The sequence below is a fragment of the Lepidochelys olivacea genome, assembly GCF_965140295.1.
Source record: "Lepidochelys olivacea isolate rLepOli2 genome assembly, chromosome: 1".
Taxonomy (NCBI): domain Eukaryota; kingdom Metazoa; phylum Chordata; order Testudines; family Cheloniidae; genus Lepidochelys; species Lepidochelys olivacea.
Window position 1 is genome coordinate 349,525,894 of NC_140411.1, and position 27,040 is coordinate 349,552,933.

The 27,040-nt window shown below is 49.9% G+C and overlaps 1 protein-coding gene across 2 annotated transcripts in view; it reads right to left on the reverse strand.

Moving 5' to 3' along the window:
* The window catches only part of STRIP2 (striatin interacting protein 2), a 67,472-nt gene that overhangs the window by 18,523 nt on the left and 21,909 nt on the right, over positions 1-27,040 (reverse strand). Inside the window, exons 4-18 of one of the 2 annotated variants that reach the window (XM_084616872.1) lie at positions 23,324-23,458; positions 21,582-21,702; positions 21,003-21,071; positions 19,866-19,972; positions 19,352-19,479; positions 17,757-17,942; positions 16,913-17,136; positions 15,483-15,548; positions 14,253-14,316; positions 12,768-12,839; positions 12,011-12,085; positions 9,968-10,065; positions 9,118-9,244; positions 5,910-6,010; positions 3,632-3,698 (exon numbers count right to left, since the gene is read on the reverse strand). In XM_084616872.1, the coding sequence (XP_084472998.1) occupies positions 3,632-3,698; positions 5,910-6,010; positions 9,118-9,244; positions 9,968-10,065; positions 12,011-12,085; positions 12,768-12,839; positions 14,253-14,316; positions 15,483-15,548; positions 16,913-17,136; positions 17,757-17,942; positions 19,352-19,479; positions 19,866-19,972; positions 21,003-21,071; positions 21,582-21,702; positions 23,324-23,405 (1,587 nt within the window). In that variant the 5' untranslated portion in view covers positions 23,406-23,458. The remainder of the gene's footprint in view (positions 1-3,631; positions 3,699-5,909; positions 6,011-9,117; positions 9,245-9,967; positions 10,066-12,010; positions 12,086-12,767; positions 12,840-14,252; positions 14,317-15,482; positions 15,549-16,912; positions 17,137-17,756; positions 17,943-19,351; positions 19,480-19,865; positions 19,973-21,002; positions 21,072-21,581; positions 21,703-23,323; positions 23,459-27,040) is intronic. The other variant, XM_084616873.1, reaches the window with a different exon arrangement.

Below are 27,040 nucleotides of genomic sequence, written 5' to 3' on the forward strand. Positions count from 1 at the left end.
AGTCTTGGCCTTCAGAACATCCTATGGCAAGGAGTTCCACAGGTTGACTATGCGTTGTGAAGAAATAGGATGAGGAAATGGAGGGGGGTTGCTCCCCCACTCCAATGAAATGTGGCTGACACCCCTGCCAATCCAGGGAAGAGGGCTGGAAGGTGTTTCTCCTCTATGACCCCAAGGGAGAAGGTTGCTTTCCCTCATCACCATCCCAATCCAGGGGAAAAGGGAAGGAGTGAGTCTGGAGGCACTTACTCCTTCGTTCCAGAAGCGAGCTTGGTTGCTGGACTTAGGGGGTGAGTGGAGGACTTATGCCCCTGGCCCTTAACCACTGCTGTTAATGTGAGGGGACACCTGAAGGATCTTTCTTTTTCCCCATATTTTGAGCAAGTTCTGCGGTTCATTGGAGTAAATCATGGGGACAGGTCTGGGCTCGGACTCTTCCCCTTCCAAGGAATGGAGAAAGGATGGTTGGGTTCAGAAGCAGCCAAAAGTATGTGTTGCATGAACTGCATGGATGGGTATTGCTCCCATGTGACAGGAGGCAGGATCCCCAATGCACTCAGAACGAGGGGCTGATAGTGGGGAATGTAGAAGCGCTTACACCAGAGCACGAGGATTTATAGACTGCAGGCAAGAGGCACGGACCTCTGGGTCCTGCTGACTAAAATCTCTGATTGAGAACACATGGAGTACACGTAGCGGTGTACCCAGAGGGGCAATAACTTGAAGAAGAACTAGCTCTTGCAAGAAGCAATTGCTTAAAGTGTTGAGAAATTGTTTCTCTAAACTTTATCCCCGTGTGCCATTTGACCAGTTTCTACGTGAGTAGTTGCAGTGACTCATCGTCACCTTGTTAGATTTTGCTGCCTTCTCGATCTCTCAATGTTGTGCACTCAGTCACCTTTTCTTGATTTGGAAGCTTAAGTGCGACCCAATTGATGCACAGGCCTTAAATAGCCCATCTGCACTGGGCTGAATTCTGGAACTGTAAACCTGAAGGAAATAATGAAGATAACAGATGGCTGAGACCTGTGTTTGAGTTGCAGCGGTACACAAGTCCACCATCCACAACTATGATCCACTAGAACTATCAATAGGTGCTCTAGAGCTGTTTAAGTGCAGATGGTTTAGGACTGGAAGATCTCCAGGACCCAGCATGGTCCAGTGGGATGAGCCTGTGATTGGGTGCCAAAAGCTCCCAAATTCTAACTCCGGTTCTGCCAGGGATTTACCCAAGCTCCTCACACACACACAGTGCTCTGGCTCCTCCACCTGTCAAGTGAGGATAACATTCATCTCCATAACAGGAGAGTTATGAGGCAAAATCAGTGAATGTTCACACAGCACTTCATAGTTGCTGCAAGTGCAAATTAAGAAAACAGCTGCAATTAGCAGAACATGCCCCTAGATGTCACTGTTGCTTCAGAGAAAGTGAAGTCGAAGTGGCTTAAACGTTCACTCCAGTTTAAACACAAAATCTGGCCCACTGGAGAAGTACATGTGTACTTCCTTATAGTATTCATTTTTTTCTTTTTTGAGACCTTCTTAAAAGCAGAACTTAAACTTTTTCCCAGCACCACTGAGTATGCAGAGGGTTGTGGGTTTTTGTTTGTTTTTTTAACTGCCTTTTGGATGGAGCATGGAATAAATTTAGTTCCATCTGCTGATTTTATTGTTGCCCTGGCATCATTTGTGGTTTTGCAGCACTGCTTTGGGAATATTGTTGGTTCACTTGTACTCCCTCCCCTTTACTTGCCCTGAAAGAGTGGATCTCAAATACTGCAGGCCCTGTAACAACGGTGGCTATTTGCTGTCTTCACCATGGGCGATGCCAAACAAACCCAACTGCTCTACATATTAAGGGCTAAGTTCTGCCCTTAGGCACACATGCAGTTTGATGATTGCCCCCTAGCCACATTCAAGAGCGGAATTTGATCCTTCAGATCTAGAGAACACTTCCCGCCCTGGGCTGATGGCTGTCAACTCTTACAATACTAAACAGCTCCCATGTGAATCACTGGATGGGATAAGGGCTTGGAAGACAGAAAATTAGGGCCCTACCATAGTCACAGTCCATTCTGGTCAATTTCACGGCAAGAGGGTTTTAAAAAAAGTCAAATTAATTAATTTCATGGTGTTGTAACTGGGAGTCCTTACCCACAATGGGATCTTGGGGGATTGCAAAGTTGTTGTAGGGAGAGTCCCAAGATTGCCACCCTCACTTCTGTGCTGCACTTCTGTGCAGTCTCTGAGCTTTCTGCAGTTAGAGGAGGTTCCCAGAGACGTAGGTAGGTAGGACCTCCCTTGTGCTGATGGGAGCGCTCCAGTCATGGGCTCCTAGCTGCAAATCCAAGCCAGATTACGGCAGGGCCCCCCAGCCTATTTGGGTGCCCCAGACCCAGAAGAAGCCACAGGGTGGAAGCCCCAGCAGGAGCCCTGGGGGAAAAAGCCCTGAAGCCCTGAGCCCAGGCTGTCCCAAGCTCCAGCTGGAGTGGTGGGGGGTGCCCTGAGCCCTGGCTAGAACAGCAGGGAGTGGAAGCCCCAAGCCCAGGTTGTCCCAGGCCAGCTGGGGAAAGGGGGTGCAGAAGCCCCGAGCCCTGGCTGCCCCTAACTCCAGCTGGAAGCCAGGGGGAAGAAGCCCAGAGCTTGGGCTGCCTTGGCTGGGGGGGAGGGGGGCAGAAGCTCCAAGCCCAGGCTGCCCCAGCTGCAGCCCCTGGGAGCAGAAGCCCCGAGCTCAGCGCCCGGAGCTGCAGCAGGAGCCATGGGGGTGGGGGGGCAGTCTGACACCGGGGGCGGGGAGGGGGATACGGAGGGTGTACCAACCTCATTTCTGCACTGCCTCTGGAGGTGGGTCTGATCTCCCTACCAAGAGCAGCCATGCAGGGGAAGGATAACTCCTTTCCCTCCCCAGCATCTCCAGACTAGCAGCTAGGAGCCCCAGGCTCCCAGCAGCAGGGGAGATCAGATTTCACGGGGAAGGGCTGATTTTATGGTCCAAGACATGTTTTTCACGGCCATGAAGTTGGTAGGGCCCTACAGATAATGTAGGGAACACTAGTCTGGACTGACCTCTGGCTCATAGAAGATGGGTTGAGTCAAAGTCCTTCCAGAGGAGATCCTTGCCCCATCTCCCCACTGCCAGAAAGTCTCCCACTCTCCTCACTCTCCAGTCCAACAGTCCCTGCTTCTGCTTGATCCAGCCATCCTCTCTGGGTTCCCAGGGTTACAACATTAAATGTGGAGTCTAAACTCCTCTTCAGAGACCCTTTAAAATGACTGTGGTTGTGAATCTGCCATTATGATGCGTCATCTCCAGTCCAGGTACGTCTGACCCAGACAAAGTAGCTTACGCTTAATAGCAACTGGATATTGACGACTTCTGGTTAATAGCGACATTTTGCTGGGAATCAATCCCGTCCCATTGCCTGTAACGTTAATGGGACTCGAAGGTTTGCCATGGTATGTTGCTTATTGACATGATTTTGAAGAAAGGCCCCAGCTGCAGGCAGGTCTGTAGGGCTGCAGCCGGAGAAGGAAGTGCTGGGACATGCCTGCAGCTGGTGGTGAGCCCATCCTAAGCGCTTCCTTCTGGGGCTGCAACGTCTGTTACAAGGGTTATTGATGTTCTCCTTACCAGGCTTTCCGCAGTGAGCTCAGGCAGCTCATGAACTGTGCAGTGTGGATAATCCAGGACAGAGATGCTGTGGGAGACAGGGAAGGGGGAAAAGAGTCATTCATGAAGCAGCAGATCAATATTCAAGGAGCTGTTCTAAACCGGTCACCATTACTTTTCCCCAATCAACCATTATGATCTCCAACCCTAGCTCACTACATCCTGCATCTTAGACTAGATGGTCCTTGCGGTCCCTTCTAACCCTATGATTCCAGGATTCTTAATTACAGTGACCCTAACTGGCACAGGCAGAACTGTGCAGCTGTGACTTCCCCACCCCACACGCCAAGTTGTTGGGCGCTGCTAGGAAGTCACTTGCTTTTCAAGTAGGTCACGATTTCTCAAAAGTTTTCTTAGTGTGAGCCACACTGAAGAGCCTGTCTTGCAGATGCACCTGCCTTTTGCATTTCTGATTGACAGACTACCTCCCATCCTATTTCCAAACTCGTGACACCTTCTGTCTCTCTGCTCAACAGCACTTGTCAATTTCTTATTGCTCTAAAGTACATCCTGAGTGCAGTACTAAAGACTCCAGTAATTTGGATCCATTAAGCCAAAACAGATTAGCTATTTATAGATTTTAAAAAACCCTAGGTTAAAATAATAAGAGATCTGACTTACTTAAACTGATAGTAGCAAGGAAATTCGGAGTGAAGGCTGCAGACCTCTCTATCACCCCTTCAGGCTTTCATGTCTTAATATAAAGTTGCCATTAAAGAATAAATAAATACACCCAGTCCCCCACCCCAAGACATGCACACACCTAAAATGAGTAGCCACATAATAAAATAGCTCTTGTTCGTGTGCTCTTTCTTATCCCTTCATCTTTTAAATGGGAATCTACAAACATCTACAGGGAATCTTCAAACAATAAGCTGACTTGCTGTATTGATTTCTGAGTCAGTGCCCATTCAGCGTAAAATCCCCAAATCAAAAAGACAGGTTTCAGAGTAGTTGCCGTGTTAGTCTGTATCCACAAAAAGAAAAGGAGTACTTATGGTACCTTAGAGATTAACCAATTTATTTGCGCATAAGCTTTCGTGAGCTATTGCAGCCAGACTTCACATAACACACCTGTTACAGTAAGACCATATACAGGACTTCTACCTGCTCCCCAAAGATTGCACGCAGTTTCTATGCATGGTCAGAAACTGCTGCCCCACATTAACAACTTGTTCATTTACTTATTTGAACATAAGTCTTAGACTGTCAAGCAGCGTAGGCTCAAAGCTCAAAAGTTTTTGGGGAATCTTATAAAAGCTAATGTGAATAGAAACGTTCTCAGGAAAAGCAAAACTGTTTGGATTTAAGCTTCCACGCACTTGCGTGACTGTAACTAATAGAGGAAAATTTGGATTTTTAACGGCTCCAGAGTTAACATTAAGTTTATTGTGTTTCACCCCCAATTTCTCCCCATTCAAAAGAACTGGGTCAAAATGGAAAAGCTGCAGCTTTTAATGACAAGAGAATAAACGTGCTTTGCACAAACAGCTGTTTTCCATCTTTAACTTTCTCAGATTAGAAGGGGAAAACAAACCCGTTTCCTTTCCCTCTGTGTATATAAACCTACAGTACAAGATAGAGATTAGCCCATAGAGCCAACTGAAGACCTATATGAAATGCTGTTACAGCTCATTGTTCTCTCATCAATACTGTGTGTGGAACTGCATTTCGGGCGTGCCCAAATACCAAGTCCTACAGTAAACTGAAACTTCCAGCTGTCCCACGTCCAGAAAGTAACAGGAGAGCAAAGGAAACAGAACTGTGCTTCCCTGGAAGGAACTTATGCATGTCTAGCCTTATTCCTCTGTTCTCTATGTAGGTGTAGGTGTGTTTGGAGGTGCGTGCGTGTGTGCGCATCCAGACATGGCATATATAGATTTAATTAACAAGTCCAATATCTCGAATCACAGAGTAAAATAAAGGCCCTCCTATTTCAAGGCACTGATAATAAGCAGCAGTGGAATTCAGTGACACTTCTGTGACTATTTAAAGCCAGCTGGTCGGGGTCCAAAGAGCTGAGTGATAGACACGGGAGGTGAAGGCCCAGGAGATTCTGTCTACCCCATGCCTCTAACCTGCACAGGGCTGTTTCCCTGTCATGTGTTCTCTAGTACTCTGTCCTGCCTAGAACATGGCCCCTTACAGCTGCATTGGTGACCACAAGAGGAAGATCTCCACGCACACAAAGCCCCTACTAAGCGCAGGAGGAAAAGGAACTGCTGCAAATGGGCTGTACCTGTTTTTGGCAGTGATGTAGGACATGATATTCTGGTTAAAGAACTTCAGGATCAGCGGGATACAGTTGGCAAACACCAAGTGCTGAGACACATACTCAAACTGCAGAAAAGAGGTGAACGCACACAGTCAGGCAGTGTAGTTAAAAAAAATAAATAAATCAAACAAAAGCCACATTTCTGCATCCAATTAAAAACCTTCTTCCATGGATTCGCCGCAGCTGGACCTTCTCTCTCTTGGCTCTTCCCCGTATGCCCGGTGCCAGTCTCCTGTACATTTCTCCCCACAACCCTACAATTGCTGAAGCGAGAGGGATCTCATCTGCAGAGCCTGCTCTCTGGAACAGCCTCCTTCTCTCTCTGCCAAATGGTCTCTCCAGCCCTTTCCAAGTTTTAACTAAAAAACAAACTTTGTACATGCATCTTCAGTTCTCTCCCTCTGTTAATATTTAATCCTAAAGCCTTTGGAAATATGGTTGCAATGGCTACAACCTAAAGCACAACTGATCTGTATATAGATTGCTACAAATAGAGGCATTCCTCTTCTAACCAATTACCCAGGGATTTAGAGCAAACTCCCATTGGAAGGAATGGTTTCTTCCTTTATTTTTACACAGCACAGAACAAGCTGTCAGTGCTCAATGACTTTGGACAGTGGTGATTCGGACACAATTAATACTTATCCATTCTCTGTCTAGGTATTACAAACTGCACCCCTACTCTGGTGTTTAGGCACCAGTAGCCAGTCTCTTCCCATCAGAGCATCTTGAAGTGTTTACAAACATTACAATGATGCCTCATGTTTCTCTCTTCCCTGACCGTGTTTTACAAAGAGGGTCATTAAGGGCTTGTCTACACGGGGAGTTATTCCAAAATAGCTACTGCTGGTTAAGTCCATGTATGGACACACTTGTTGCAAATTAGCGTAAACCACTTTGGAAGTGGATTAAACTAATTTGGAACAAGGCCAGAACAAGAGCATCCACAGATTGAATTGGTCAGGAAGCACTACTCTGCTTTAAATTCACACTCTTCCATATTCCCGATTAATCTCCATGTGTAGACAAGCCCTAAGGCACACAGAGGGGGACTGACTGGCCCAGGGTCACACAGCAAGCCAAACTCAGAGTCAAAACAAGACCAAGGAGTTTGGACTCCTGGTTCTAAATTCCTAATACAGAGTATGGGAGCAGACAGAGCAGCACTGTAAAATGCAAAGACTGGCCCACAGGGGTCATGCTAAGCTGGTCTCAGCTAATAGCTCAACCAGGGGGAGCTCCCTTTTTTCTCACCAAGCAGAACTGTTGGTCCCTCTTTGGGTATGTCTACACTACAGCTGAGAGTGAGCCACGCACTAACTCAGGCAGAGCTAGTGTGCTAAAAATAGCAGAGTGGGCATGGGTAGCAGCTCGGGCTCACTACCCAAGTCCAAGCCTGCCTGAGCCCGTCTAGCAACAGCCACACACATCTATTTAGCCCACTAGCTAAAGCAGAGCCAGTTCCTGTTGGTCTGACCAGGCTGGGAGGCACGCTGCCAGCTGCAGCACGGACATCACCTCACAGTCTTCCAACAGAACCATGGAGGATGTACAGAGAGACAGCACTGGAAGCAGGGGGGCAGAAGCGCCCTAAAAGGGGTAGGGGGCACAGGTGCCCAAACCGTGGCCCTGTGCTATGACTCCCCCTGAGGCCCCACCCTCGCACCACCTCTTCCTTCAAGACCCCTTCCCACTCCCCCCGTCACTCGCTCTTACGGCTGGTAAAAAGTCGGGGGGCCATGGCTCTCTGTCCCCTCCTGGCTGGGAGTCTCCACTGATTAGCCAAGTCCCCTCCAGCTTCTGGCCAACCGCTGGCCAGCCCAGCACACTGGTGGTCTGACAGTCCCACGTTTCCCAGAATGAGGTGACATCAGGGTGACCAGATGTCCTGATTTTATAGGGACAGTCCTGATATTTGGGGCTTTGTCTTGTATAGGTGCCTATTACACCCTGTCCCAATTTTTCACACTTGCTATCTGGTCACCTTAGGTGACATGCTGTTTGCAGATTAATTACAAACAGGAAGAGGACCCTCATTTCTGCTGATCACTTGGCTCCACAACAGCCAAGCTCTGGTACAAGCAGACAGACGCAGCAGGGAGCAACCCTTGGCAAAGCCCCTGGGTGAACAAAGCACCTGGCCGGAACATCATTTTACCAGTAACCTCAGTGACCCTGATATACACACGCAGCTGGATGTGACATTTACACAAACATGAAGGGTCACAAAACTAGAGCCAGGACGTAAATCTGGTTTGTTCTGCTTGAAATGGAGTTTATTGCCCTGGCAGTCTAAGCTCAGGAATAGCAGCTGGATCGCTGAGAGGTTCCTGCTTTTTTTGCTCCGTTTTCCAGCACAGGTGACAGATGCAAAAGGCACTTTAATGTCTCACCCAGGGTTAAACAACAAGCAGGATCAGAACCTAGGAGCCCCCTGGATGCCATTTCTCTGCATTACCTGCTGGATCGCATGCACCCTCGTGCCACAATAAAGGGGGAAAATGAGAGAACGCCCTCCTGTGCTGAGGGGAGCAAGTTGCAAACACATAAGGGGGCATGAGGGACCCACTGCAGCTGGGGATCATAAAATTTAGTGTATTAATGTCAAATGGGTATTCGGCATGCAAAGTGGCTGCACTACTGGGCCGAGGATGCAGCCCAATGTAGTGTTTAGTCAGCCATTGTTAATAAGGGAACCCCTTAGCATGGTCACAACACCGTTCGGTCCGGTTTAGACTCAGGCCAAACGAAACTGTGTTAGGATGCAAAGGCGAAAGTCTCTAACTCTTAACTCTAGATTCCCCGACTACCTGTAGTTTAGACAAGGCCTCAGAGGGGTTTGGCTAGTCCCCATCCCCTTCCCACTCCTGGCAGGGGGAAAGAAATGTCTTCCCTTCAGGCTGAACACAGATGTAGCCAAGTTTTGGCCACGGTGAAATAATCATGTGGAGGTTTACAAGGGGACACAGCCTTGTGGAAGTGACCCAAACACAACCAAAGCCAAGACATGTACTGTCACTCGTCCTGTGCTAATAATGCTAAAGAGGATATGCCCTGGGGCTAAAGGTCACCACTGAGGTAGACCAAGCCGCAGCTGCTCTCCAGGCGATACTAACCTGAACACACCTGCCCTGCGAAGCACCTAGCAATGGCCTTCTCATATAAAGCTCACCTGGTAGATGTGGTTCAGTTTGAAATGCTTCAGCAGCAGCAGCAGCGTGGCCGAAATGCTCTTCACAATGATCTCTTTGTGTCTGTTTACATCGACCCCCAATTTCATGCTCTGAAGAACTGTGATGCTAGTGTGGAAGGAGAAAGGGAGGGACAGATCCATGTACAATGAGCATTACTGGGATGGGATTTTTGTTCTGATTGGTTTCTATTCATCTGCATGGGCTCTATATAAAGGGGGTTTTTCCACTGAACCTGCCACCCAAACAGGACCCCGCACTTATCCCTGGGCCTCCTGCTCCCAACATGTCCTGCCTAGGGGCACCATAGTGGGTCACAGAACGGATGGACTACAGCACACAAGGAGAATCTGGGATGGAGCTTGTTACAGGAGTAAACTAGAACGAAAAGGGCTCTCCCAGAGACGCACTCTGCCTACAGAGCAGTAAAGCTTTACTTCTTGTACTGGTTGGTTTAATTTTGACATTTTGCCATAAATAGCCTTTTCTTTTGTGCTGCATTCTGGCCACAAGAGCTCTACTGAATCAGGTGAACAAGCATGGGTCACTCCCAGTAGAGATCAATTGGGGTCACAGCCATTCACGTTAACAGAGCACGAGGACTGGTCTGGTACAGCCTGCGGCACTGAAAGGGTCAGAGGTCCAGTAAAGACCATTCACTCACATGGATCCCTTTTTCCCCATGAAAACAGAAACTTCATCTCCAGAGGAACATGTGGATTCTGCCATCCCAGAAATGGGAAATCGCTGCATTACCCACATCAGCCAGGAGACCGCGTTGTTGCTGAAACAGCCAGCACTCAGCTGCCTGTCACCCACCCACGCACTTACGGCATCTCCTCGGGCAACACGTCTGCCAGGATGTTGATGGAGTCGGTCTTGGCTTTGGAGGTGGGTGCTGCAGCCAGGAGAATCTTCAGCAAAGCAATCTGCAGAGGGAGAGGAATCCCCCCCAGCCCCCAAATACATTGAGAACAAGCAGGCACTAGAGGCCCGTGTACAAACAACACGTGGCGGGAGGAAGGAATTTCGTTTTCGCTCATGTGACGGAGTTGCAGCCTGGAACCAGCGTTGGTCTCAGGTTATGTGCAGGACACAGGCTGGGCTACTCCTGAAACTAACAGGGGAAGTGAAGCCTCCAGCAGAGCTGTAAGTAGACGTCCTACAAGGTGGGCAGTTTGGCTCTGGGAATTGGGAGTGGCATACCGACTCTTTCATTGTTGGGCTGCCTGTTCAAACTTAGCCAAGTAGTGACTCACAGTGGTCATCAAGCTGTTTGCTGGCCCATCTGCAGCAAGCTGGTGGTTTGGAGGTCAGTTCCTAGCATGACAAGGGTCCCTATCACAGACCCAATACCACTCTGGCACTAACTGGAAGGGACCTCAAGAGATCATCTAGTCCAGTCCCCTGCACTCATGGCAGGACTAAGTATTATCTAGACCATCCCTGACAGGTGTTTGTCTAAATTGCTCTTAAAAATCTCCAATGATGGAGATTCCACTACCTCCCTAGGCAATTTATTCCAGTGCTTAATCACCCTGACAGTTAGGTTAACCTATCCTCAGAGGTTAAGAAAAACAATTCTTCTGCCTTCTCCCTGTAACAACATTTTATGAACTTGAAAACAGTTATGTCCCCTCTGTCTTCCCTTCTCCAGACTAAACAAACCCAATTTTTTTCCAATCTTCCCTGATAGATCATGTTTTCTAGACCTTTAATAATTTTGGTTCTCCAATTTGTCCACATCTTTCTTGAAATTTGGCACCCAGAACTGGACACAATATTCCAGTTTCAGAGTAACAGCCGTGTTAGTCTGTATTCGCAAAAAGAAAAGGAGTACTTGTGGCACCTTAGAGACTAACCAATTTATTTGAGCATAAGCTTTCGTGAGCTACAGCTCACTTCGTCCGATGAAGTGAGCTGTAGCTCACGAAAACTTATGCTCAAATAAATTGGTTAGTCTCTAAGGTGCCACAAGTACTCCTTTTCTTTTTGCGAATATTCCAGTTGAGGCCTAATCAGCGTGGAGTGGAGTAGAAGAATAACTTCTCATGTCGTGCTTACAAAACTCCTGCTAATACATCCCAGAATGATGTTTGCTTTTTTTGCAATAGTGTTACACTGTTGACTCATATTTAGCTTTTGATCCACTATGACCTCTAAATCCCTTTCTGCAGTCCTCCTTCCTAGGTAGTCATTTCTCATTTTGTATGTCTACGACTGATTGTTCCTTGCTAAGTGGAATATTTTGCATTTGTCCTTATTGAATTTCATCCTATTTACTTCAGACCATTTCTCCAGTTTGTCCAGATCATTCTGAATTTTAATCCTATCCTCCAAAGCACTTGCAACCCCTTGAGCTTGGTATTGTCCACCAACTTTATAAGTATACTCTCTATGCCATTATCTAAATCATTGATGGAGATATTGAACAGAACTGGACCCAGAACTGATCCTTGCAGGACCCCACTCGATATGCCCTTCCAGCTTGACTGTGAACCACTAATAACTCCTCTCTGGGAACGGTTTTCCAACCATTTCTGCACCCACCTTATAGTAGTTCCATCTAGGTTGTATTTCCCTTGTTTGTTTGTGAGAAGATCATGCAAGATAGTACCAAAAGCCTTTCTAAAGTCAAGATATACCACATCTACTGCTTCCCCCGTATCCACAAGGCTGGTTACCCTGTGATGGTCTCAGCAGAGAGGACAAGGGTTGGGTGGGCCAATGAAGCTGAACTCTCTCTTATCCCTGCAGGTGGCTCCACCAGGTCAGGGCTGAACCTTAGTGAGAAGGAAGCCTGCACTGATGATTTGAGTCTCCAGGGTGCTCAGTAAACCACCAGTGGTGAGCTTTCAAAAAATATAGACTTACCATATACTGGGGGAGGTTGTATAACATTGCCCGATAGAGCATCTCACAGGGGGTTTCCTGAACTTCCTCCTCCCCCTAGCAGGCGACAAACAGATACGGAAGGAAAAAATAGAGCTGTCACTCAATCACGGAGGTACGTCAGAGATGTCCCCCTCCCGCCAGAGCCCAGCTCGAGGTGGAGCGGCACCACATCCGTGTCAGGACGCTGCCTGGCTTTTCAGAACTGCTGCTGGGACAGGTACAATCCAGATCAAAGCCCAAGAATGGTGTTGCCTTAGAGAAGGGGAGGCCAATGCGTGTCCTGAGGCTCAAAGTAAACCTATGGCGTTTGATGACACAGCCATCATCTTTAATACAAGCATGCAGCCTCCAATGACTACAAGTCCCAGCATGCAATGCTCCATCTTGTGCAACCCGCCCACTGGGATCAAAGTGGAGCAATGCATTTTAGGACCTGTAGTCCATGCAGTCTGTATCTGTGTATCAAAGCTGGTACCTGTTTCAAAAAGTAGACAGTGGTTGCCCTGTTCTGTTGCATGTAACTTAGACGCAGCCCTCAGGGTCCTAGCAAATGGGCAGTGAGGTGCCACTTTCTAGACTCAAGCTATTTCCTTTCCACTTGGATATCTTCACTTCAGCCCTCCGTGGACACACACAGAGCAATCAGCATGCCATGGTAACACTCGACAATGACGCACTCCTTAGAAACTGCTCCTTCAGACACACAGTCTAGCTGTGGAGGGTACTGGTTTCTTACCAGTGACATGGGACACTTCTCCAGCTCCTCTTCGTTTTTGATCTGAACATCCGAGATAGAGACATACTTGTGCTGGAGAAACACAAACCAGAGAGGCAGAATAACACCAGGACTGAAAGAGAAGGAACACACTGTGCAATGAAAAACAGGCCAATCTCCCTCTCCTGTTCAGCCAGGGTAGGGTTAGATTTACAGATCCCACCAGAAAAGATCTTCACAGAGGTGTGAGAATTCATCCCACGTGGGATATTCCTATGGCTGTGACATGCTTTACAAACTACCCAAACTCCTCCTAGGACAAGCAGAAATCACTTCAACCAGTACTGAAATGCAGCATCCTCTGGAGCACAACCCAGCAAGTGCTTAACAGTGCATAGCAACATCAGTGAAGGAGAAGAGACAAAGTCTGCTGCATCATCCAAATGCAACTGCAGGGCGAGTTTAGTTTGGCCAGCACCGGGGTTAACAACCCTAATGCTTGCAAAAGATTCCAGGGCAGATTTAATGAACTCAGATGGTTAAAACCTATGATTTCATCACTTATTTATATTGTGATAGCAGCCGAAGGCCTCAGTCAGGGACAGACTGTTAACAGAGACCCAGAGGACTGATTAAAAAGGGGTGGGTGGAGAGAGTCTTTCCTTTTAGTTTCCTGTATTTGGTCTTCTTCAGCCAGGTGCTGGAAAGCAATAGGACCTGGGGCACAGGAGCGGATTTATTCTTCCCGGTGGGTGCTGCAACCCTGCCCCCCTGAGGCTCCCCACCCCCACTCTGCCCCTTCCTGCCACGCTCCACCCCCTCCCCTAAGGCCCCACCCTCATTCTGCCTCTACCCGCCCGTGCTCCACCCCTCCCCCAAGGCCCCCTGCCCACCCACTGCTTGCTGCTCTCTCCCCTCCCCCAAGCACCTCCCTCCAGCTGCCAGACAGCTGATCTGGTGGCCCCCCTCAACAGCTGTGGCTGGTGGGTGCTGAGTACCCCCTATTTTTTTCTGGGGGCGCTTGAACTGGGGTATAAGTACAGGGTGTGGGGGCAGGTTCAGGCTTCAGGAGTAATGTGAATTCTATTGGGGAAGCAATCCTAGCCACACAGGATGGGTTAGAGGTCCAAGGGAGAACACCTAGACTCCCCAGTGCAACGAAGTTCAAATCCCCACAGGGTTGACTCAGTTTGTCAGCCTCCCAAGGCAGACAGACAGAGCTGCAAAGTTTGCATGCACAAGACGCTAAGCCAGACATCCCGTCTGCTCGGTGCGCACACTGACGTTCTCTTTTGCATTGGTGATCCTGGCCAAAGATTTCCCCCGCTCCTATGGAATATACTATGCACGAGTTCCCACCCCAGAGGTGGCTGCATCCCAGCACTGCCAGGTATAAGAACCAGTGGCGTTCTAGCAATTCAAGACATTGGACAAGCCATCCCCTATATCAAAATCCCGCAGATCAGAACAACAGCAGATGTTTAAGGCACAGAGCCACTGCATTACCTGCTTTAGAGTCTTCACGCTTTCGTGGATGGGCCGGGGCAACCCTACTAAGGTATCCGTGTCCCTGCAGGAAGGTAAGAAAGAAGATCGGTACAAGCCCAAAAGGGAGATCTGGAACGGACACTTTCCCTTTTGGATTTAGAGCAGAAGGCAGGCAGTCTGCTGTCAGATGAACGAAACCCAGATGTTCCAGAAACTCAATGTCTAAATGCCAAGATCACCCGCCCCTCTTCCCCGCCCCCATCTCCGCTCTGCCAGAGGGGCAGATGCTCCTAGGACATGCGACAAAAGGCACACGGTTTTATGAACTCTGATACTCTGCCCCATGACCACAGCTACACAGAAAGGGAAGGTCGGCAGCCAGTGCTTTCCAGCTCTGCTCCGAAGGGCACAGGTTTGTTCCTGACTCAGAGAGAAAAGCGCTCACTGGATCACCAAACATCCCCCCCTGCAGTATCTGGTTGTTCTCTGAAGGTCTCCCAGGCCACCCACGGCCAGTCCCACGCCTGTAAGATACAACTAGCTCCCAGCTCGTGGATGGCTCAGCAACACCAGGGGTCAGCGCAGGACTTGTCGACTCCCTCCTGCCTCTCACACCGGACCAGACTGAGCCCCAGCCACCTTCGTTGCCACCCAGCTAACGCAGCCAGAATCAGCTGTGGAAGTTTCCAAGGTGGCCTGTGAAAATCTTCTCTCCTGGCAGCCCTTCTGCTGCCACACCAGCAGCTTCCAGCCCCTGCCCACACTGATGCCACAATGTACGCAGGGATTTTTCTGGACTAAGGTATCTGTACCAGCCACAACTCCCACTGCCCCTCCCACTCCCTACACTCCCACCTCCTTACTCTCCTCCCCCTCCCATCAAAAGGCAAATTTATAACGGAATCAATCAGACCTGTGGAATAAGACGACCCGGGCCAGCTATGACCGTGCAAGCAAGGGCTCAGGAAGCATCTGGTTCTCCACACTTGCTCTGTTTTTCATTAGACCGTAAGCTCTTTGGAGCAAGCACTGTCCGTTAGAACATGGTTTTACATTGCAACATGGTTCTGATACAGACTGAAAATGGCCAAGCATCCTCCTAAGCCTTCAGGGTGCCAGCCTCCTCAAGAAAGCCGAGGACTAACACCTCCCAGCAGCAATCGAACGTGGCAATGACAGGAGATCAGGGGACAGACTTTGCTGGCAAAAGCCAAACCAACTCTATTCTCCCAGATGCCCAATACTCACTGTCCGAGGGTGAATCCAATGAATTTGTTCCTACTTGCCTCCAGGAAATGCTCAATGTCCTTCTGTCTGATAGAGTGGCAGGAGAAACAACCAGGGAGAGAGGGGAAAACACACATGTCCTGTCAGTACCAAGTTTGCTTGGACACCGAATACCAGACCCCCTGCATGTAACATCCAGCCCTGGAGTATTGCTTAGTGGAGTCGTTACTGCCACCTGGCAAACGGCTGCAATATAAACAAGATGATCGGGATTTATCCTAAACCTCTAGAGCCATTTAACATGTGGGTATGGTTGAGAAAGCGACTCTGTAAAACCAGCCCCTTCTTATCCAACCACTCTGCTCTCTGCAAGTCATCAAGGGCCATCTGCAGTCCACCTTATTGGCCCTACAGGTGTCGAAGAGCAAGTTGGTGCTGTTTTGCCTTGTGCATCCTTCCCTAGAACTGGTAGCTTAACACCATCAGTAGAATTTGTATTACCAGGTGAAGCTGTGAGAGGCAAAACTAACCCAGCTGAATTCCATATTCTATGGGGAATTTGCAACCAAACCAAAAGTCACTTAACATGCAGGGTGAGAGAATAACCGTGGGGCCCTGCAGTATTGCATATGCAGAGATAGAGACATCAGAGCCCCATGGGAAACAGGGTCCTGCCCATTTTAATGAGCAGGGCAGTGAACAGGCCTGGCAGCAGCTTCGTTTAGCCCAGCTGATCAGCTTTAACCCTTGCACTGCTCCCAAACCAGAGAATTACGTGGGCTCCTGCATTTTAAAGTCCAGGTCAAATCCTGGCTCTACTGAAGTCAATGGCGAATCTCGCATTGACTTCAGTCGCGCCAGGATCTCAGCCACTACGCATAACACAACTCATGGATCAGTATCAGCTCTAGAAAGAGGCATGCCCCGCACCCCAGACCTACAACTGATGTTCTCTGAGCTCCCAGATCACAGTGAAGCCACTGGAGGACGCTCACCATCCAGGCAGGTAAAAGACTCACTGTTTATCTGACAAGAGATGATTTCATTAAACAGCTGTCAAGACTAATTCCCTAAGGCCACAACTGGGGATGTACCCAGCTCTGGACTACCAATACTGGCTAGTAACACTGACCTTCATCCCCCATCTGTAAGAAGGAGCAAGCCAAGGGGTCTTGCACATGGAGTACAACAGAACCACCAACCCTACTTCCTGCAACACTTGGGATTTCCATGGTGGCCAGCATCCCCCCGCCATGGACCTGATTTGACCTTACTTGGCTTGTAAAGTCTTGGGAGATCCCAGCCAAAGGTGGTATGAGAAAAGCCAAGTAGGGAAAACAGTGAAGCCTTTTCAGTCCAACAAGTACCAGGCAAACGTTCCACCAGTAATTCATTGCAACTTAAGGGGAGTTGGGGCAGGGGCGGATGACAATGAAACGAGAGGGTTATACCTGACTTTGGGTGCCCATGGAAGCCCTTTGGGGAAGGACACCCGCTCGATGGGCGGGCGCTGAGCTGGCACAGCCTGGATGATCGCTTCCCGTTCCATCAGGTCCAGCTCCCCCTCAATCCCGCTGTCTACATCGTCATTTTCCTCTTCATCCACTCCAGCCTCATCGTTCTTGAAAGGGTCCCTCTCATTATACATGTCCAGGCTGTCTTGCTTCACCAGGGGCTGTCACATGTGGAAACAGAGGAGAAATCAGTGGGGAGGAGGAAGGATTTTACAAACCCTCAGGCTCCACTTCCCTAGGGGGTCAGGAAGCTGCATGGGCTGAATACTGAAGTTTCTCCTGAGCAAGGACTTCCATCATTTTGCCTTGTCTCTTTATTTGGCATCTCAGCCTGGATGAAGCACATCCTCCCTACCTTCAAAATGGAGCCCCTGGCTGCTGGATTTTCTGCCCGCCCCAGAGGAAGTGGCGGAAGGTATCCTGCCCCCTTTGAATCCGATTTGTTTCTGCAAACTTTGGAACTGCTAAGCATAAAGCATCAGCTCAACCAGCTGAACTAGAGGAGAGCCCTGGTTTGCGGTCAGTAGTTCAGTACGTCGTGCTTTGCTCCTCTTAGCTGGGGATTAGATGATTGGGATGCACTCTTGCTTTCTTAATAGGAAAGCAAGCATGCCATCTCCAGGACGTGACCGGTGAACACGCCCACCCCCCACCGCTGCAAACCGGGCGAAGAGAAGGGCACTACTGAATGCAGCCTCTCCTGTTGGATGGAAGTTCCCTTCTGGAGGAATGCCACGCCACGAGCTACATCCCAGGAGCCTCTGCTATCACGAGCTCTCACCCGCCTGCTCCGGTGCCCACGTTTCGACGGCTGCTGGTCCAGGAGTTCGATGGTGTAGGTGGGAGGCGACGCAGCCCGCATGCGGCGCATAACCTGGATGCTGTCCTCCGGGAGAGGCGGCAGGCCCAGCGCCTCCCGCTTCCTCATTTTCATGGCCTGGAGGGCTTCAAATCCCCCCAGGGTGAACTGCGGGCCACCAGGCCAGGTGTAAAAGAGAAAGAAGGGAAAATGAGCCGTGCCTCACCCCCCCCCTTCCCGGAAACCAGCAGGGATGTACTCCGCACAGCTCAGCCTTGCCTCTGCAGCCGCTTCCCACACTAGTGCAGCGACACTGCTATTTACACCTGCTCTAGCGTAAGGAGACCTAACTCCAGTGTGTGTGCAAACGCAGGGGAATCACACCCCTAGCTCGCAGAGTAGACGTAGCATCAGCTCCTCTTGTGCTACCCTAAGTAATTCTCCTCTCTCTTTGGGGTTTGCACCCTGCAAAGGGAGGCCTGTGCCCACTCTTAACTGTTGCTGGGCGAAACTAGATCTTCTCTCTCCTAGGAAGATAATCCAGGTGCAGCCATGCAAGATGAGGGCTATTCCCTCCTGGCTCCAAAGCCAAAACTCGCAGCGGGGCCTTTTTCGTTCCCTATCAAGCTACAAACCCACGCCTAATCTGCTGCCCACTACCATCCCCAGTGATCTTTCAACACACTCGAGGAAACTCTCTAGCCAGAGTCATGCAACCCAGACTAGCTGATCTGAACGGTCCCGTCTGGGCCTATAAAATAAATGAGTATTTCTGCTTCCCAGGCAGGCATTTTCCTCTCATTTAATTATGGGTGTTTCCAAACTACTTTCCCATGGACGTTTTTCCACATTCCATTCCATGATGTTATTTCTCATCCAGATTTCTATATGCTGTATTGCCTCCCGCCTCCCCAGCATTTCTACATCCTTTTGGGTAACATGTCACTTACTCCCTCTTCCAGATATTTATGGATGGTATTTAATGAGCCCGGACCTAACAGGAACCCCTGCGGTATCCTACTCCTATCTTTTCCAGCCCATATTTAACTCTCACAAAAATCTTGCATGTATGATTCTTCAACCAGTTTGCTTTCCAAATTATGTTCTTTGTCCCCAAGCCAACCTGAATTCATTTCTCAAGTAAGATTTCCTGAGATGCTATGACAAATGTTTTGCTAATCTCCAAATGTCACATCTGGCACATCCCTTCATCCAGTAACCTTGGAGAGGTTTATACTTTATAAACTCCCAACACAGTCTGTTGCTCATGGGGCGATTGTATGCTAGGCATACACAGATCATTCTTGCTCAGAAGTTTCTGTGTTACAGAAGCTGGTGGTGAAAGTAACTCAACCCAGGAGATCCCCTTGGACCAGTGCAGATTGCTCCCTCTTGTATATTGTCTAGTGCCTTTTTCAATCTAGCATTAAATGTGTTTTAAGTGACGAGGAGACTTCGATGCTGGGACCTCTACAAGGCTGAGTTAATTAGCAAAGGGAGGCCAGGTGGCAGCCTCCCAATATATAACCCCCTCCCCGATTCAGGAGATTCTTGAAAAGCAAAAGAATTGCACCCACCAGAAGCACCTTCCACAGCAGGAGCAGGACCTTCTTCATGGGGAAGTGCGGAGCGTGCCCACTGCAGAACTTGGCCACCATGGTGAAGAGCAACAGAGCAAATGGTTCTTCACTGTGCACAGGAAAACCTGTGAGGGACGGGACCGAAACAAGCTTAGAATAAAGAGAATCTCCCCCGCTTCCCATGCTCTCACCGCTGGAGTGAGTTTATTAGCATGTCATGCAGGCCTTGTCAGGGACATTGTATTCGCTGATGGTGCCAACAGCAACCAGCCCCCAACAATCCCCCCCATCCATCACTAAAGACTCCACAGTCTTAGCCCAAACTTGGCTTGACCTTGGGCTGGTGGAATAAGGGGGATCCCTTTACATTTGATAGTGGTTTGTTCCTTCTGGTTTTACAGCTACTACTCAGAGGCCGTCACAGCACGGGACAGTGGAGTGAGCTGCACCCCCCCAGACATGGTTGCGTGTGAGAGAGAAATGGAGCTTTGGAGGGTGGCCAGCTACTCACTCAGCTCTGTCCTGAAGGTCTCCTGGGAGCTCTTCCACTCAGGCGGGTCGGCCTCCACCTCCACACGGATGTTCTCCACCATCAGGTACATGACACTCAGCAGCACCCTGGAGAGAAGGCATCATGACAGGCAGGTCGCACAGCCACCCACAGTCCATTTCCACTACAGGTCGCCACCCCCCGTAGGATTTGCGGGGGATCCCAGCCTCTCCATTCCCCAGCTCCCAATTACTCCTCCTCCCAGGTGTGGTCAGGAGGCCAGCCTGCCCCTTCCACTACTAAGGCTGGTCCAAGAGGAGGAGAAAGTCTGGAAGGAAGGGGGTCTGGGGTTTTCCTGGAACAATCCAGTGACCTTCGCTCTGCCCTAACAGCTAGGCAGCAGTAGAGCATGCAGGCCCTACATTACCATCCAGACTGTTCCACCATCTGCCCCCTGTGCCAGAGTCAGAGCCTGCAGGTCTCAAAGGCTGGACCTTCCATCGCACCGCATTGCAATTACTCGGGGTACAACCAGCAGATGCTTGTGGGACCCGCCGCGTTAGGGTGATGCCCTGGAATGATCCCATGGGGCCAGCAAGGTGACAGAAAGGACGACTAAAATAAACTGCATTTTCTCATCTGAGATACTGCTTCCCCCTTGGATTATGGGTTTACCCACCTGTTCCTGACCCCCCTCAGTTTGATCATCTCTCCCCACATATTCCTTCAACTACAGCATATCCAGGCAACCTTCCCCACAGCAAAGGACTTGCTGCAATCTTCTGGGGAGTCCATCAATGCCCCTTCAAGGCCAAAGAGGGAGTAGGGGCCATAAGACGACTTGAGGTTTCATCCCCTTTCCTCCCAGGAGCTGAATGTGCAGCTGCAGTAGCAAAGCCAGACTCTGCTGGCCCAGAGAGCTGAAGGCACTCGCCTCTCTCTGCAAGGCAACTGATGGGGCCACCAGACACCCTCGCTGAACTTAGCCTGAAGAGCTCTGATGCCTAAAAAATAAGCCTGGGGATTTCCCTGGCACTTTGGCCAAGGCAGCGGACAGACGGACTGGGAGCCCGCTGACCTGACAGCTCACGTCCCACTTAAGGGCGGGTGGGCGGACAGGTTCTAGAATGGAGGACATGGGGTGAAAAGACAGGTTACCTGAGCTCTGTGCTATCTGCTAAGGAGATAGCTGGTTTCCTCAGGGCACTGCTGCAAGCCTGGCTGTTGCTGCAATGAAGAAAGAGGACAACAGGAGTTCGTGGTCAAATCTCCCGTCAGTCAGTTGCTGCTCAGGATGGTGAGAGACTCCACCACTCAGACCAGACAAGGCCACATCTAGGGCCCATTTACACTATGAATAGCCAAAGACTCATAGAAGTGTAGGACTGGAAGGGACTACAGTACGTCATCTAGTCCAGTCCCCTGCACCCAAGGCAGGACTATGTAATAACTAGACCATTCCTGACAGGTGTTTGTCTAACTTGTTCTTAAAACCTGCCAATGACGGAGATTCCACAGCCTCCTTGGGTCTTTCTACACTAAACCATCTACACTAAATGGTCCTTTCTACATTAAACCATCTCGCTCTCACAGAGTTAACTGCTCTGGTGATTAGACCACCTTTGTTCAACCCTCCCCCCCACTCCACTAGCAAGTAGCCAAAACCAAATGGGGGCATCCCACAGACATATGTGTTATAAAGACGAGAGCAGACCAGAGAATGCTAAACCCTCTCACTCAATCTCCATGTTCAGTAGCTCCAGGAAGGCTGAGAAAGTCCCCATCTGGTACAGCAGGAAGTTATTGTGCCGAGACCAATGTAGGACCTCCGCTTCCATGTCACACTCGCCAAATACACCTGGGAAAACAGAGAGGCCGATGGAGCAAACCATGGGAAGAGAGGCAGCTTTAAGGTGAAGTTAGTGTTGGTGAAAGGTACCAGGCTGGCAGGACTGGAGTACAGGGAACAGGAGCAGCAACCATGCAAGCTTCCTCCATCGCGATATGGAGGGACCACTTATCGGAGTGAGAGGGGAGTTTGGGCTCAGCTTCCCATTCAACCACTGGTTTCTCTCCAATTCTGCAGCCAACATGCTCAGAGTCTAACTGATCACCATATGTGGGGTGGGGAGGGAATTTCCCCCAAGTCAGATTGGCCGTGTGGGGGCGGTTTCGCCTTTCTCTGCAGCAGGGGGTGTGGGTTGCTTGCCAGAATCATCTGGGTATAATGCATTAAATCAATTCCCTGGATTTGGTGCTAGACAACAATCCAGGAGGAACTGCACCGAGAACCAACCCCTAATTCCACCCATCCACCCTCACAAGACGGCTGATATTAAATAACTGCACAACAATACATCCACGTGCAGGAATCGCCAACGCCCAGTCAAAGAAACCTCCCTCAACAGGGGCAAATGATGAAGGGCAAACACTTCCAGTTTCCATTTCATGTAAGGTTGGTCATGATTTGGGAGGAGGGGAAGAGAAATTAACTCAGAAAGTGAGGGTCTCATAGTGCCGAAGATCAGCCTGACAATATCCAATTACTCCCTGGCTGACCTGCACAACATGAAGAAGGAAGAACAGAAGGAAACACAGGAAGGAAGGAAGTGGGGGGGGGGGGGAGAGAAGCCAAGTGTGGGGGAAAGGGAGATGCTTAGTGAGGAACCACCCAGCTGGGCACTGAGGGACCCTGCTGTAAATTGAGATCATAAAGGGTCTCCTATGGGACTCTTTTCAAGCAGACCAAGCAGCCTGCAGGTGATAACTTAGTCCCTGCTGACCTGGACTGGATTTATTCCAGCAAACTCCACACTAGGCATTTCTAATGCCCAATTACTGCAGAACCTAGGTGCCGAGTACCTGGCAGCATCCAGATCTAGACATCTAAGTCTTCAATTTCTATTCCCAATCCCATGAACCATTCAGTCTCCTGAGATTTATTTCTTAACTATGACATTAGCACTGCCTCTGGATGCACAACAGCCTTCGGCGGACACTAGCATACCACGGTGACAGGCAATGCAGAAATACCGTAAACGCTTGTGTAAATGAAGATGCTATTTGCATCCAGCTGGGGTGAAATCTACCCCGTATTAGCCGGCCACACACTAAAGTGTCTGCGTGGCCCCTGCTGTCATGCACTCAGTTTCCTGGTGTACTTTGATCTATCCCATCTCAAAGTGGGACAGATCAAAGCACACCTAGGAACTTTTAGCATCCAGTAGCCGGTTCCACACAGACACAGCGTGTGGCAGGCAAGCACCAGGCAGATTTTCACCCCAGCTTGACGAGAACTAAGTGTTCGTTTAAACAAGCCCTTAGACAACGCAGGGCTTCGAGAGTCAACCCATCGAGCACGGGGAGCAAACAATTCCTCCTCGCCTTAGGAGCAAACCCCATGCAACCAACCTTTCCGAGTAAACCCACAGCACAAATGCCATCTGGCGCGGTGCCGTCTGCTGGGCGCAGGCAGTTACCTTGTGCCAAATAAAGGACAGCTCGTGCTGCTTTCAGCCTCTTGTCCCTGTTGACCACCTCCAGCCCGTCCAGCAACCGCATCACATAGGCCTTCTGCTGAGCCAGGTCCAGCTCCAGCCATCTCTTGCCCTGAACTGGAAACAAGAGATGAGAATGAGCCAGGATCTTGGCCCCGCAGTGGTCTGGTCCCTTTTCCTTCAGGGATCCTGTTCCAGCCTCTTTCAGATACTACAGGGTTGGGTGTCAAAGCAGATGGAAGGAAGCCAAGTGGAATAGTGTCCAGTATCACTGGCATGCTGGAGACGCACACGGACTTTTCTGGGCACTAGACCAGTTTTCAGCACCCTCCTTCCTATGGATGACATTGTCAGGGAGGCCACTTGTCTGGTTTTAAGCCAGCCAGTCCTCTTTTGTCCCCTGTCCAGTACAGAGACTAAACCAGACGTGGTTTTGTCCGGTATCATGAATAAGGGACACCATTTTGAAGTTCCCACCACTCCACCTCCCCGCCGGCATGATCTCACGTGCTGACGGAACGGCATGCTCTTCAAAATGGCTGCCTCTGGGCAGCACCCCCTTATGCACAGCGTGTGTGTGAGGTCACGCTAGCAGGGACAGGCCCACGCCGCTCCCATAGTACAGGCATGTCCGGTGTTCTGGGGATGGGGCAGCGGCCACCCTACATACTGTTCCTGTTGGACACAGCCAACTCATGGGACACTGGGAAATAGTCCAGCCAGGCCGAGTCCACCATTGCTCTCGAGATCCCTCACTTCACTCATCGTGTAGGGGACCCAAGGCTGCAGGATCGTCAGCTGCCAAGCACACGCGTATGTCACAGAACCCGTCAGCATTATCTAAAAGCAGCCCTGGACGAGCCCTCTGCAGGCAGCAGCAGTTCTGGGGTTTCAGGCATTAGCAGGCTCTCAGTCACTAGCCAGTGGGAAAGCACTAATGATGTGCGTCAGGCTTCTGTTCCCGACTGCCCCGACTCATTGTGTAACCGCGGGCAATTCGCTCGCTAGCTCTGTGCATCTGTCCCCCAGCTCTGCGAAATGGAGACGATACAGACCCATGTCGGCGGGGGAGCAGTGAGAATTCACGTCCGAACAACGAGGGGATCCTTAGAGATGCTGGGATCTTCTGTAGAGACAAAGATCCTGGAACGCTCCTCACGGACGAGAGCAGCGCACACTTCTCTTTGTTTCGTCTGCTCTGTTACAACCTTTAGTATTTATATCCCCCCATTACCAGAGTACCTGAGCCCCTCGCAATCTTTAGTGCAGTCTACACTAGGAGTTGAGGTAGAATTTAGCAGCATTAAATCCATTTAACCTAGCACCCGTTCACATGATGAAGCCCTTTTTTTCGACTTATATGGCTCTTAAAATCGATTTCCTTACTCCACCCCTGACAAGGGGATTAGCGCTGAAATCGGCCTTACGGGGTTGAATTTGGGGTAGTGTGGACGCAATTAGACGGTATTGGCCTCCGGGAGCTATCCCAGAGTGCTCAATTGTGATCGCCTTGGACAGCGCTCTCAACTCAGATGCACTGGCCATGTAGACAGGAAAAGGCCCGCGAACTTTTGAAGTTCAATTTCCTGTTTGGCCAGCGTGGCAAGCTGCAGGTGAGTGCAGAGCTCATCAGCAGAGGTGACCATGATGGAGTCCCAGAATCCCAAAAGAACTCCAACATGGACCGAACAGGAGGTACAGGATCTGATCGCTGTACGGGGAGAGGAATCCATGCTATCAGAACTCCGTTACAGTTTTTGAAATGCCAGAACATTTGTCAAAATCTCCCAGGGCATGAAGGACAGAGGCCATAACAGGGACCCGAAGCAGTTCTGCGTGAAACTTAAGGAGCTGATGCAAGCCTACCAGAAAACCAGAGAGGCAAACGGCCACTCCGGGTCAGAGCCCCAAACATACCACTTCTATGATGAGCTGCATGCCATTTTAGGGGGTTCAGCCACCACTACCCCAGCCATATTATTTGACTCCTTCAATGGAGATGGAGGCAACACGGAATCAGGTTTTGGGGATGAGGAAGATGATGATGAAGTTGTAGATAGTTCACAGCAAGCAAGCAGAGAAACCGGTTTTCCAGACAGCCAGGAACTGTTTCTCACCCTGGACCTGGAGCCAGTACCCCCCAAACCCACCTAAGGCTGCCTCCCGGACCCGCCAGGCAGAGAAGGGACCTCTGGTGAGTGTACCTTTTAAAATAGTATACATGGTTTAAAAGCAAGCATGTTTAATGATTAATTTGCCCTGGCATTTGTGGCTCTTTCCCAAAGCCTTTGCAAAAGGTTTCCGGGGAGGGCAGCCTTATTCCGTTCACCCTGGTAGGACACTTTACCACACCAGGCCAGTAGCACGTACTTGGGAATCATTGTAGAACAAAGCATTGCAGTGTATGTTTGCTGGCATTCAAACAACATCCATTCTTTATCTCTCTGTGTTATCCTCACGAGAGTGATAACATTCATGGTCACCTGGTTGAAACAGGGTGCTTTTCTTAAGGGGACATTCAGAGGTGCCCGTTCCTGCTGGGCTGTTTGCCTGTGGCTGAACAGAAATGTTCCCCGCTGTTAGCCACGGGGAGGGGGGAGGCAAAATGCGACCTTGGAATGAAAGCACGTGCTATGTATGTAATGTTAACAGCAAGGTTTACCGTGAAAGAGTGTACCCATAGTTCTATAAAATGTATCTTTTTAAATACCACTGTCCCTTTTTTTCCCCCTCCACCAGCTGCATGTGTTTCAAGGATCACAGGATCTTCTCCTTCCCAGAGGCTAGTGAAGATTAGAAGGCGAAAAAAATGCACTCGTGATGAAATGTTCTCTGAGCTCATGCTGTCCTCCCACACTGGCAGAGCACAGACGAATGCGTGGAGGCAGACAATGTCAGAGTGCAGGAAAGCACAAAATGACTGGGAGGAGAGGTGGCAGGCTGAAGAGAGGGCTGAAACTGAAAGGTGGCGGCAGCATGATGAGAGGAGGCAGGATTCAATGCTGAGGCTGCTGGAGGACCAAACTAATACGCTCCAGCGTATGGTTGAGCTGCAGGAAAAGCGGCTGGAGCACAGGCCGCCGCTACAGCCCCTGTGTAACCAACCACCCTCCTCACGCAGATGCCTAAGAATGCGGTGGGGGGGCCTCCGCCACCCAGCCACTCCACCCCAGAGGATTGCCCAAGCAACAGAAGGCTGGCATTCAATAAGTTTTAAAGTACTGTGTGGCCTTGTCCTTCCCTCCTCCACCACCCCTCCCGGGCTACCTTGGCAGTTATCCCCCTATTTGTGTGATCAATTAATAAAGAATGCATGAATGTGAAGCAACAATGACTTTATTGCCTCTGCAAGCGGTGATCGAAGGGAGATGGGGAGGGTGGTTAGCTTACAGGGAAGTAGAGTGAAGCAGGGGGTTTCATCAAGGAGAAATAAACAGAACTCTCACACCGTAGCATGAAACTGGTTTTCGAAGCTTCTCTGATGCGCACCGCGCCCTCCTGTGCTCTTCTAACCACCCCGGTGTCTGGCTGCACGTAACCAGCAGCCAGGCGATTTGTCTCAACCTCCCACCCCACCATAAACGTCCTCCCCTTACTCTCAGATATTGTGGAGCGCACAGCAAGCACTAATAACAGTGGGAATATTCGCAAAAAGAAAAAGGAGTACTTGTGGCACCTTAGAGACTAACCAATTTATTT